The sequence below is a fragment of the Talpa occidentalis genome, unplaced genomic scaffold (assembly GCF_014898055.3).
Source record: "Talpa occidentalis isolate TD23 unplaced genomic scaffold, MPIMG_talOcc4v2.1 talOcc4.13, whole genome shotgun sequence".
In the NCBI taxonomy this organism is placed as follows: Eukaryota; Metazoa; Chordata; class Mammalia; order Eulipotyphla; family Talpidae; genus Talpa; species Talpa occidentalis.
This window is the reverse complement of record NW_023601322.1, coordinates 54,217,799-54,230,082: the sequence shown is the minus strand read 5'-3', so window position 1 is coordinate 54,230,082 and position 12,284 is coordinate 54,217,799. Positions and strand designations below refer to the sequence as shown.

General features: G+C 47.2%; 1 protein-coding gene across 1 annotated transcript in view; it reads right to left on the bottom strand.

Annotated features, from left to right (window-relative positions):
• LOC119242837 (uncharacterized) overlaps positions 1–12,284 on the bottom strand; it is a 78,540-nt gene that overhangs the window by 57,988 nt on the left and 8,268 nt on the right. The window contains 7 exon segments of the mRNA XM_054693968.1: positions 3,551–3,668; positions 3,892–3,995; positions 4,116–4,391; positions 4,969–5,063; positions 5,065–5,242; positions 5,383–5,664; positions 5,969–6,055. Of these exon segments, the coding sequence (XP_054549943.1) occupies positions 3,551–3,668; positions 3,892–3,995; positions 4,116–4,391; positions 4,969–5,063; positions 5,065–5,242; positions 5,383–5,664; positions 5,969–6,055 (1,140 nt within the window).

The window sequence follows — 12,284 nt, the reverse complement described above, 5'->3', positions numbered from 1 at the left end:
CAAAGTACCACTCTGACCCACTCCTCTCTCTTTGTCTACTGCAAGTTTCTCGGTTGTTTTCCCTGTTGCATTCTTGTTCTCCTACAATCTAGTTTCCCCAATGCAAAGAGATTTTTCTCAAACACAAATTATTCAATTCACTCCACTCACCAACACCTCTCTCCATTTTCACAATTAGCATGAAGTTCAGGCCATCACCCTGAATTAGGAAGTTCTGAGTGACTAGTTTCTGTGAATATCTTTGACCTTGTCTCACAATTCCTTCTCCTTTGTCCACATGAAACACTGACCTCCTTTTTCTTACTGCAGGGTGATTCTGTCATTTCTGCCTCTCTGTGATCCCCTCTGCAATTGTGCTTTCTCCCAAACTTTCCTGTATGCATCCTGGTCTGTAAATAGAGTTCATATTGTCATTTATTGAAGTCTTATAATTTCCATTAAAGAATAATGTTTTCATAGCTTTACAGATACATACATTTTATTAAAAATATTCTTAAGGGTTTCATATTTTGATGTTATCCTAAGTGGCATTGAAAATTCAATTGGTTTGTTTCGATCCTTTGTACAGATCCTATCACCATATGTTATTTCTCTGTTGGATATTTTAAAACTTATTTATATTGCTTTTATTCCCTGCCACTGAAAAGTCAGTTTTATCACAACAATCTTGCTATATCTTGATCACTAGAACACTATCAATTCTACAAAAGTACAGTGTAGTTTCTCAATAATTAGTCATTGTTTCTTTTCAGTGAATATCATATATAGATAACCTTGGAAAAAGTAATTAACCTCTCTAAATCTCCTTCCTCAGATATTAATATATTTGTGAGTGCACATATTGATATATGTAATATACATAGAATTAAAACAATGATACTTATACTTCCTGATATTTATCACTATTAAATCACTTTATTTTGGCTAAAGTGTTAAAAGCAACCTAGAAATCAAAGTGTTCTGAATTTCCTAACATTTTTGTTTAGTTTTTAAGCACATTGGTATTGTTATGACCTATTGGATTTGTTAGTATATTCCTTCTCAAAGGAACTTTTGTGCATATAGTATTATTATTTAATGTTATTTTTCTACTAAACTAGACTCCATGACACAATTATAGCCCCCCCCAAAAAAAAGACAGGCTGAAAAAGAATCCTGAAATTACCTCTTGAAAATTTTAGAATTTAAACCTTACTAGTTCATTGCAACAGTAGTAACTGTGCCTCCTTTTTTTTTTTAATTTTTTAAAGATGTATTTTATTTATACAAGCACCGGGGTACAGGCCAGATGCGCGGGAGGGTGAGAAGATTCACCAGAGACAGAGCCGGGAACAGAACAGGCAGACTGACTGAAATCCACTGCTGAGGGGAGCAGCGGGCGCGGCAGGAGGGGTCTGCGCGCCACGTGGGCCCCTCGCGGGCGCGGCAAAGGCTGTGGGCAGATCCCCAGAGCTCGCCCAACCGCCTGCGCCCCGTTTGCTGTTCTCTCCACAGTGTGAGGCGACAGTAAAGCATCTGCACAAGGCAGGGCCAGGATGGGGACGCCTGGAAAAGCCAAAACCCAGGACTGGATTGCTCAGGACAAATGAAAAGGCCTCTCAGGCATTCCAAGGGTTGTCGTTAAGCGGCAGCTTTTTCGTTAAGGCTGAGAAACCGCTGGGGGTTCCCTCTGCCAATGGCTGTGGCCTCTGGCTCTGATGCCACAAAGAGCCATTGTGACGCACCGGCACCACCTACATCAGGCCCGCCCGGACTGCGCCTGTGTCCTCAGGAGCCGGGAAGCTTTGGACAGTGACCTGTGCACTCCGGACCACGACAGAGAGAGTGAGAGCCTGTTTTGGGGTATTTGGTTTTCTTTGGGTTTATTTATTGGTTTATTTATTTAATTATTTGTTTCGGCTATTTATTTTAGTTATTTTATTTTTCTTTCTTTGTTTTTTTCCTTATTTTCCTTGATTTTTTTTGTATTTGCTTATAGTTTTTTTTTCTACTTTTTCTTTTTCCTTTTATTTCTTTGTTTTTTATTTTCCTTTATTGTTTTGTTATTGGCTTTTATTTTTTTTTCTTTATTTTTTTACTTCAGTTTTCTGTTTTTTGGTTGTTATTTTTCGAGTGGTCTCCCCCATTTTCCCTTCTGTTCTTGTTTCGTTATTTGTTCTTTCTTCCCCTTTGTCGTTTCTCTGGGTTTTTATTTTGGTTTGTTTGTTTGTTTGTTTTTTCAGGTTTTAGTTTCTAATTGTTGCTCGCTCTGTTGTTTGTTCTATTGGTCTTTGTTGTTCTGCTTTATTCTTAAATTTAGTGGTTGGTTTTAATTAGTTTGTTTTTATTCATATTTTTACATTTACATCTCATTTGTCATTTTTTGTTTGTGTTGTTTCAATTATTTGTAGTGTAGTTAGTATTGCTAGTAAGCTGAGTGAGGTTAGTATTGTTGGTAGAGTAGAGTTAGCATTCTTAGTATTTAGTGAGGTTAGTGAATACTTTTTGAGTACTATTAGTACTAGATTAATAGTACATTTGTTAATATCGTAGGAGAGTCAGCTGTCAGCGGAGGTAGCGCAAGGGCTGGGAGCACAGTCAGGGCTGGCGAGGGTAGTCAGCGTAGTCAAGTGCACAGGCGCTATGTCCCAGGGACTTCAAGGGCAAAGCTACCTGGCGCTGCGGGAGCTGGGGCGGGGCTCCCACGCCAAGGTGACGCTGGCGGTGCACGTGCTCACGGGCACGAAGGTGCTCATCAGGGGCGTCCGCAAGTCCGAGCTGCCCGACCTCCGCCTCCTGGCCCGCGAGATGGGGTGCATGAAGGCCCTTCACCACCCGAACATCGTGGAGCTCTTCCAGGTGGTGGACACCGGGCCCGAGCTGCAGCTCGTCATAGAGTACGTGCAGGGGGAGGACCTGCAGGACTTCCTGGACAGGCGTGGGTGCCTGGACGAGAGCGAGGCCCGCCCGCTCTTTTTTTTTTTTTTTTTTAATAGAGGCATGCTTTATTTATTTGTTTGCTGGTTTGTTTGTTTTTTGTTTTGTTTTGTTTATACATGCACTGGGTACAGTCAGAAGCGCGGGAGGGTGAGAGAATTCACCAGAGCGGGGAGCAGAGCAGGCAGAAGGACCGAAGTACACTGCTGAGGGGAGCAGCGGGCGGCAGGAGAGGTCTGCGCGCCATGTGGGACCCTCCTCTGGTGGCCGGGGAGCAGCCGGGGATCGAACCGGCACCGCAGAGGCCGCGGGCAGCTTTGCAACCCAGCTCTCAACCGCTGCGCCACCGGGGAGGCCCCCGCCCGCTCTTTCAGCAGATCCTCGCGGCCCTCAACCACTGCCATGCCAAAGGCATCGCGCACAGGGATGTGAGGCCCAAGAACATTCTGCTGACCCGAGAGGGAAAAGTCAAGCTGGCGGACTTTGGGCTCAGCGTCCAGGCCTTCAACCGGGCGCTGAGCACGTGCTGCTGTCGCCCAGAATACAGGGCCCCCGAGGTCTACCTTGGCCAGCGCTACAACGGCCCCAAGGTGGACGTGTGGAGCCTGGGTGTCATTCTCTACAGAATGCTGACCGGCAAACTGCCCTTCAGGGCACCCCACCTCCCGGCGGTCAGGGTGCGCGTCCTGAGCGCGTACCTCCAGCTGCCCGACTACCTCACGGAGCAGTGCCAGGACCTGCTGGCCAAAATGCTGGAAAAGGACCACTGGAGGCGCCGCCCCCTGGAGTGCATCCAGCAGCACCCCTGGGTAGCAGAAACGAGCGAGGGACTCCTGCCCTTCAGCGAGCCGTGGCTAAGCCCCCAGGACCCGGCCATAATCAAAGCTATGGAGCGCCTGGGCTACGAGAGGCAGGAAATTCGGGAGGCCATTGACGCTGACAAGTACGACGAGGTCATGGCCACCTACCTGCTCCTCCGCTCCAGGAAGCAGGCACTGCAGCTCCAGTGAGCACAGCTCCAAGGAGAACCAGGCCAGCAATGATGCCCGAAGTAGGGATGAAGGACTGAGGAGGGGGCACTGGAAGGGAAGGGAAGATCATACCCTGAGCCCCAGACCTTATCCGGACCCTCTGAAGGGCTCCAGAAGGGCTCCTGATGGCCCTGAGAACAGCCTCAGTGCCCACATCCTCCTCCTCACCCCATCTCAGGACTTGGGGCTCCAGCAGCCCCTCATGCTGCAAATGGCACGTGTATCTCTGCTCCTCTCCAAAAGGCACCACCAGAGCCGCCCACTTCTGGAAGGTTCCGTCTCCCCCAGGCCTGGTGTCCACCAGCTCCATCTCCTGGGTCAGGTCCTCCCCATCTCGCTGCCAGGTCAGGGTGATGTCCGCTGGGTAGAAGTCCAGAGCCCAGCACCTCAGGGTGACCTCATGCTCAGAGGTGGGGTGGTGGGTCATGCGTGTCTTTGGGGGATCTGAGGTGGTAAATCAGAAAACTCACTTTGTGTTTCCTCCATGGACACTGAAGAATCCTCATGAGACCATCCTCACAATAGACAAGACAACTGGTGTGGCAGGAAGAAGCATAAAATGTAAAAAAGAGGCTAATCTGGGGGGGATGTGTGAGATTCTCCTATTCCTTAGAAAGTCCTAGAATGAGGACTTCATCCTACCCAGGGTAGGATGAAGCAGAGGGAGTGGAACACAGACTTTTTATTCCTGACCTGGGTGGAAGGTGAATGAACAGAAAAGCAGGAATCACATAACTGAAAATGTTCTCAGACCAGAAACAAGACTGAGAGAGAAACTCGTGGTTCTCAAACAGGCCCCTGGTCAAAAGGACCCGGTGACATGTGATGTCAGGGACTGTCTGTCTTTCTCAGGAGAGACTGGATCCCTTCACTGTCCTTCAGGAGAAGCAGGAGTCTCTGGGAGTCTCTCTAGGGCAGAACATGAAACCCAGGGAGTCCCCCCCTCGGACTAGAGAGAGGACTCATTTCCCGCAGTGACTCCAGGCAGGGGAGGACTGGGAGGCCTCCAGGCCCCTCTTACCCGTGCGCTGCGGAGTCTCCTTCCCGTACTCCAGGAATGTGCACAGCCACCTCAAGCACTTGCCCTTCTCATAGTTCCTGAATTTCTCTGCCTCACCTGGGTCTCCCACTGGCGCGGGTGATCTGAGCGGCCGTGTCCGCCGCGGTCCAGGAGCGCAGGTCCCCGTTCAGGGCCAGGTAATCGGCGCCGTGGTAGGCGAACTGACTGTACGCGCGGAGGAGGAACCCGTCGGGCCCCATGTCGCTGCCACACATCCTCTGGAGGGTGTGAGAGCCTGTCCAGAATGAAATGGGGTGAAAGTCCCGCGGGCTGTTCCCGGGCAGGCTGCAGAGAAGCCTGGAGGGGGAGACCCTGAGCGACCCCCCGTCCGTGGGGATGGGGGTGCTGACCCGGCCCGCACCCGCGCCAGCTCACCGCTCTCGCTCTGGTTGTAGAGGCCGCGCAGGGAGTCCAGCTGCGCGCGGTACCACAGTGTGCTGTCCCTTAGGATCCGCGTCTCCTCGTCCCAGTCCTCCTGCTCCACCTGCTCCGCCTGCTCCGCCCAGGGCGCCCGGGGCTCTGCGCTCTGACCTGGGGAGTCGCTGTCGAACCGCGCGAACTGCGTGTCGTCCGTCCATGTAGCCCACGATAATGAAGCGGGGCTCCCCGAGCCGGACCGGGACATCGCAGTGTGGAAAAACCTCATGGAGTGGGGGCCTGGGGGCGGGAGGGGAGACCAGGGCTATTCTTCTCCCCTTCGGGGGCTCGAGTCCCAGGGGGGCGCCCACGAGACAGAAAGTGGTGAAAGACGAGTGAGACCGAAAAGCGGCTGCGGGACGAAAATAGCCGAGACTCGGGGGGCAAAAGGAGGCTGGGGTCTCGGGGGACGGAAAGGGCTAGGACAGGGCTGGGCCGACGTGGGGGACAACTAGGGCGGCGGCGAGGTCGCGCCTTCCCACGTCCCGCCCACGCCCTCGCTCCCGCCTCTGGTAGCGCCCTGTCCCCTCCGACCCGCACTCACCCGCCCGGGTCTCCCTCGGGGCCGCGGCCACCGCGAGCAGGAGCAGGAGGCTGTGCCCCGCATCCCCAGGACGCGCCTCCACCCGGGCTGGGGAGACGGAGTCCCGGCGGGTGGGGAGGGCTTTGGAACAGGAGCCGCGGGGCTGCTGATTGGCTGCTCTGGAGACCTCCAGGCAATGGGGAGTGAGACCTGGGGTGAGTCACCAGTATCCAGGAAGGAGGACAAGCCCAGGCTGTGAGAAATGAAACTGGGGAGATGAGGAAGCCCCAACAGTCACCTTCCAGCCCCAGACAGCGCCCTGGGGACTGAGACCTTGAGAACCACCCCTCCACCCTCCACCCCCCGCCCAGACATGCACGAAGACTTTGTCACACTGTGCCTCCCTGAATCCAGGCCCAAAATTGGGTCAGCGTTTCTCAATTTTTTTTTCTTTCTCTGCAGTCTCACAAATATTACGGATCCCATGTATAACTTTTTTTTTTAAAGATTCGTTCATTTATTTATACAAGCACTGGGTACAGTCAGAAGTGCGGGAGGATGAGAGAATTCACCAGAGCCAGAGCGGGGAGCAGAGCAGGCAGAAGGACCGAAGTACACTGCTGAGGGGAGTGGTCTGCGCCCCATGTGGGACCCTCCTCTGGTGGCCAGGGAGCAGCCAGGGATCGAATTGGCTCTTCAGAGGCTGCGGGCAGCTTTGCAACCCAGTGCTCAACCGCTGCGCCACCAGGGAGGCCCTCCCATGTAAATTTTTTATGTGGGTTATAGCTTTAAATATTTACTTTACTAGAATAAAACCTTTCAAAATGATGTTATTACTTCTTTACTTTAGAATATTGATAACCAATGTATGCTAACAAAGCATTTTGTAAAGATTTATTTACCTATGCCTAGAAGAGCTGGGGTGCAGGCCAGAGATGCTTGGGGTGAGAGGATTTACCAGAGACGGAGGGGGAGCACATCAGGCAGATGTACTGAAACACACTGCTGAGGGAGCAGCGGGCTAGACAGGAGAGGTCTGCTGCACTATGTGGGGTATCTCCCTCGCCAGGGATTGAACTCACGCTGCAGTGCCTGCAGGTAGCTTCATAGGTTGCCTCTTAACCTTTGCACCACCAGGGAGGCCCTAACAAAGCATTTTTAAGAAAATAACTTTCTGTAAATATAAGGATAATTAAAAGAGGGGAACTTTCACATTTATATTTATGCAAGTGTCATTTTTGTCTCATTAGAAGATCTTTTATTTTCATAGTTTCTTCTACATTTAATGTTTTGTTTGAAATCTATGAAAAAATATACAATCTCATGGAAATATGTAGGGATAGTATTTTAATAACCTCTTCAGATTATGGATATTCAACTTTGTTACAACTTTCATACTAAATCATAACTTATAAGTAATATTTTCTCAAAGGTTATTTGCAAAGTGAAACCTGAAACAATGTCATTGAATATTTCCTATTGTTATATTAACTCCATACATTCTCTTGTATATTAACGGATCTTGTACAATTGTATGATTTTTTTTTAAAAGTTACCTATTGTTTCACTATGTGTATATAGATATACAGTGTTAATTACACCGGGGTCAAGTTATCTAAAATCACATGCTTTGTTTTTTACCACAGATCCCAAAAGAAAAATTAGTCTACATACTGTAAGTTGTCAAGTATATAATAACAGGACTCAATTTTCCATAATTTTGGTTTTCTCTGGGAGTTTACATTTTATCAAGGCAACAAATGCCATCAGTTGATTTTTTGATTTTTTGATTTTTTAATTAATATTTATTTTATGTCAGTTGATTTCTTAAAGGGACAGACTCACATTCATTTTCAGGAAAGTGTCTGCCAATTCAACTAATCTAAGTAACCATGGTTTTAGCTATTCATTCCTTCAATTAAAAATGCTATTGCCGGGCCTCCCCGGTGGCGCAGCGGTTGAACACTGGGTTGCGAAGCTGCCTGCGGCCTCTGTGGCGCCGGTTCGATCCCCGGCTGCTCCCCGGCCACCGGAGGAGGGTCCCACATGGCTCGCAGACCTCTCCTGCCGCCCGCTGCTCCCCCCAGCAGTGGACTTGGGTCCTTCTGCCTGCTCTGCTCCCTGCTCTGGCTCTGGTGAATTCTCTCACCCTCCCATGCTTCTGACTGTACACAGTGCTTGTATAAATAAATAAATAAATCTTTAAAAAAAAGATATTGCCTAAGAAGAGGCTAATTCATTTCATTTTTCTCCCTGGGACAAGGCCCTTTGGACTGTAGCAGACATGCCTTATGTGAACGTCCTTGTCATCGTTTCAGACCTTTAAAAAATGTGGATTTCAGGATGATAAATAGAAAATATGCTTTCGTGATTTAAACAGGACATTTTGAAGTGAAACTGGTTTGGTTTGGATTTTTTTTTTTTTTCTGTGAGAAGTGGTGGTGAAGAATGACTACTACTGCAGTTGGTACTATAATTTCCATTCTTACTAAGTTCTACCTTAGCAAATGTCAAAATAATGAAAGGCAAATGGTGTCAAAGTGATGTTATAAAAATAGTTTTGTCCTCCTGGATCCTGTAAAAGGTTCTGGGTGATCTCAAGGGTTCCACAGACCTACTTTGGAAATGCTTTTCTCAGTGAACCAGGGGGAGTCTCCCAAGTGTTCTCTGCCTTTGTCTCTTATTGAGCTCCCAGAATCCATCTCCTTGGTTTGGATGTCCTATTTCCGAAGTTTTTCTTAGAGCTTTGCCCCTGGATGCCTGGAAGAGAACTCATTCCTCAGAGATGATGAGAGTCCTTGGTCTGAGAAGGGAGGTGGAGAGACAGGTGCTTCCCTTTGGAACTGAGACTGTTTGTGTCTGGAGGCACCAGACCCACTGATAATCTTTTTTGATTTTGTTTTTCACCTGCTTAATATGTATTTCCATCGAGGGACCTCACCTCATCTTTAAGAGAGATAATACTGGCCCCTTGATTTTACATGTGTTTAATGCATCTGACTTGATGCTCCCAAAGTGTGGCAGGCTGCGCCTCCCATGCTGTCTCTTGACATGGTCTGGGCATTGGGGGAGACTCCCTAGAAGCAGGGAGTTCCTGTGCTCCCCCAAAGAGGGAAAGTTGTACTTCCCAGAAGAGGGGAGTTCTTGCACTTCCAAAGAAGATCTGAACTAGGGAGTCCATGGCAAAGCCTGCTAAAGCTCTCCTCTTTGTTCTTGGTTAATGCAGAAGTTAATTAGTAATTGGCATATGAAAACCCAATTCGGACCTAGACATTAATTGATTTGTTGTTCTTACACCTGAATTAGTATCAAGAAAGTAAATAATGCAAAAGGTATAGCTAGGAAAGAAATGTTGGCCCTGAGAACTATGGAGAACATGCTGCCCTGAACCAGCTGTGCTTGGAAACCATAGCCTAACCTGGCGGGTACCTGTTTGTGGTAACAATACATTTCCTGGTGTAGGCAAGAGGTCAATAGTTCGCAGGCCTTGTGGAGGTTAGGATTTCTAGTTAAGAGTTAGACTTCAGTAGAACTTACATAGATTTGATAAGTTGTTTTAGACCACTTTGAAGTAATTAATATGTTAACCAAGTTAATTGAGTACTAGGAGATAGACTGATTTTAGTAATTGGATATAGAATAGGAATTTTACACCCATTTTTGTAATTGGGAAAGTTTAATTGTTGCCAAATGTTGTGCTGTCTTGTATGATTGATCATGCTAGTAATGAGCTATACCTAGGAAACTAATTGTTCTTAGGTTACCAAAGAAATGACCTACAGATGTAAGGTCAAGGGAGTCTTTACATGATCATGAGAAAATATGTATTGATTGTCTTTGCTCTGCTTCAATGCTTACGCTGATGTATTCCCACCTCTTGCCTTCAGGTATAAATAAAGAACCACTGAGACCCTCAGTAGGAGATACTTGCATGAACTAAGGTGTCTGTGTCTACCTCACTTCTGCCTCGCGCCACCTCCCCTTAGCCCTCCGAGAAAGAGAAAAAACTTTCACCGACTCCATCGTCTCCTTTCTGAGATCCCTGACACGACTTCTAGCTGGAGCTGGTCTCCAGGACCAAAGCATGAAGAGCTGTGCTATCCAACAGAAAGTTCTGGAAGAAAAAAAATGTTCTATATTTGTACTGATCTATATGGTGCCTCTAACTATTGAACACTTGAAATTTGGCTCATAAGCTGAGATATTGCATATTTTACTATATATCATTTAAAATTAAAAGCCATATATGTGGCTAGTAGCTACCATATTGACAGTACATACTGAACTTCCAGTATCTGCCCCCCAATATTTATTGTATAATAAAATTGTATAGTATATAATGTATAATAAAATTACCTTCATGTGGAAGTCATGGATTTTTCTACATGGGTTTTGTATATCCTTAAAAAATGGCATATCCAAATAGTTTAATTAACATGTATTTTAAAACAGATGGAGAGGCAAGATCCCAAATCTGAATACAAACTCTGTCTAATCCCTGAATGACCACTAAACTGTGCTGAGGTGTGGGACACTCAAGAGAAACTGCTGGAAAACCAGAAAAAACTTAGAGGGCGTTCTACCCTTGAGTGACAGACTCATCCTGGTGTAATCTGTGAATCTGCACCTAAGACTGATGACTTCCCCAACCCACACACGCTCAGAGAACCAGAAGCAAAAACCTTACTGAATTGAGGAATCAAACATCAGATTTGGTGGCTGCATTTGGGTATTTGGGTGCACCAGGAACAAGTGAATGGAAGCCAAACATCTGGATAGACACTGTCCAAAACCTTGGTTGAACATTGAATCACAAGGAAACAAGTCAAATCCTTCAAGACCCAGGATGAAAATGCAGCAAGTGGAGACTGAAGCAACAGAGCAGGGGTCCAGCTGTGCACACTCAGGGGCAGATTTTTCCTGGTTCTGGCAAATGTTCAACTTCAGTGGGAAGAAAAGGAATCCTCAGAAAAATAAAAAAGATTCCAGATGTGCTAAATCTTAGATCATTAATGTATTTGGAATTAAGTGTGATTTCTCCATGTTGCTTGTTGAATAAAGCCTGACCACTCTCTACAACGTATCAGAATACTTCTCTCTCTTTGACAAAAGGATATAAATATTTAGTGGCCAGATGATGGACAGTAGAAGTTTTTCAAATGTCCACCGTTTCTTGTTTTTTTTTTTTATGCTCAAGAGGTCAAGACCAGTTTCCCTCCTGTGAGTCCCTGGACTTGCTGGCTCCCTGCTCATGGAGGAGGCTGGGGCGCCTGCACCACTTCACAGTGAGGCTCAAAAGGTGCTGTGATCTCCTGCTTGATCTCTCCTGCTCACTCTCTCCTGCCGCGCTGCGTGGCACTCAGATAAGTTGACAATCACATGGTGAGGAAGTGAGGCTGTGCATGAGCCAGCAGCCACGTGCTGAGCCTTTACGTAGATCCTTCCATGTCCATCAAGCCTTTTCTTTGGCCTGACATCATGATTGCAGCCTCGTGAGACCCCGAGCTGGAATCACCAAACTGAAGTGCTCTGGACTCCCCACCCACAGAAAATGTGTGAAATACCAAATCGTTATTGTTTTAAGCTGCATAACTTTAAAGTAATTGTTACAAACATGTAAATGACTAATGCACCAGGAGCAACAATTTGATCAATGGCTGGTTTCTCTTAGGAACAGCAGAGGACAGAAGAGCCTGCAGTGAAATACTCAAGGCCCTCTAGGAAAAGGAGGCCAAGTAAGAATTCTATATCCCCAAAACTGTCCTTCAAAATAAAGTTGATTTAGGGGCCTCTCTGGTGCACAAGGGGTTAAGACGCAGCACTATGAAGCTATCTGCAGCCACTGCAGCACAAGTTTGATCCCTGGCCAGGGAGGTGACCCACATGGAGCAGCAGACCTCTCCTGTCTTGCCCGCTGCTCCCCTCAGCAGTGTATTTCAGTACATCTGCCTGATCTGCTCACCACTCTCAGCTCCTGCATCCCTGTCCTGCACCCCAACTCTTGTATGCATTAATAAATGAATCTTTTAAAAAAATAAAGTGATTCAAAAAATTATTCATGTCCTTTAGCATTTATTTAATTTTTCCTACCAGCTTTCTGTATTATTATAATTTTGTATAGTGGTAATGATTATAAAATACAGAGTCTGCAGAGGCTGTGGACAGCTTCACAGCACAGCGCTAAACCCGCTGCAACCACTGGGAGGCCCCATCCTTAAATTTTTTAAGATTTATTTTTATTTGGGGCCTCCCTGGTGGCGCAGCGGTTGAGCGCCAGGTTGTGAAGCTGCCTGCAGCCTCTGCAGTGCAGGTTCCATCCCCGGCTGCTCCCCGGCCA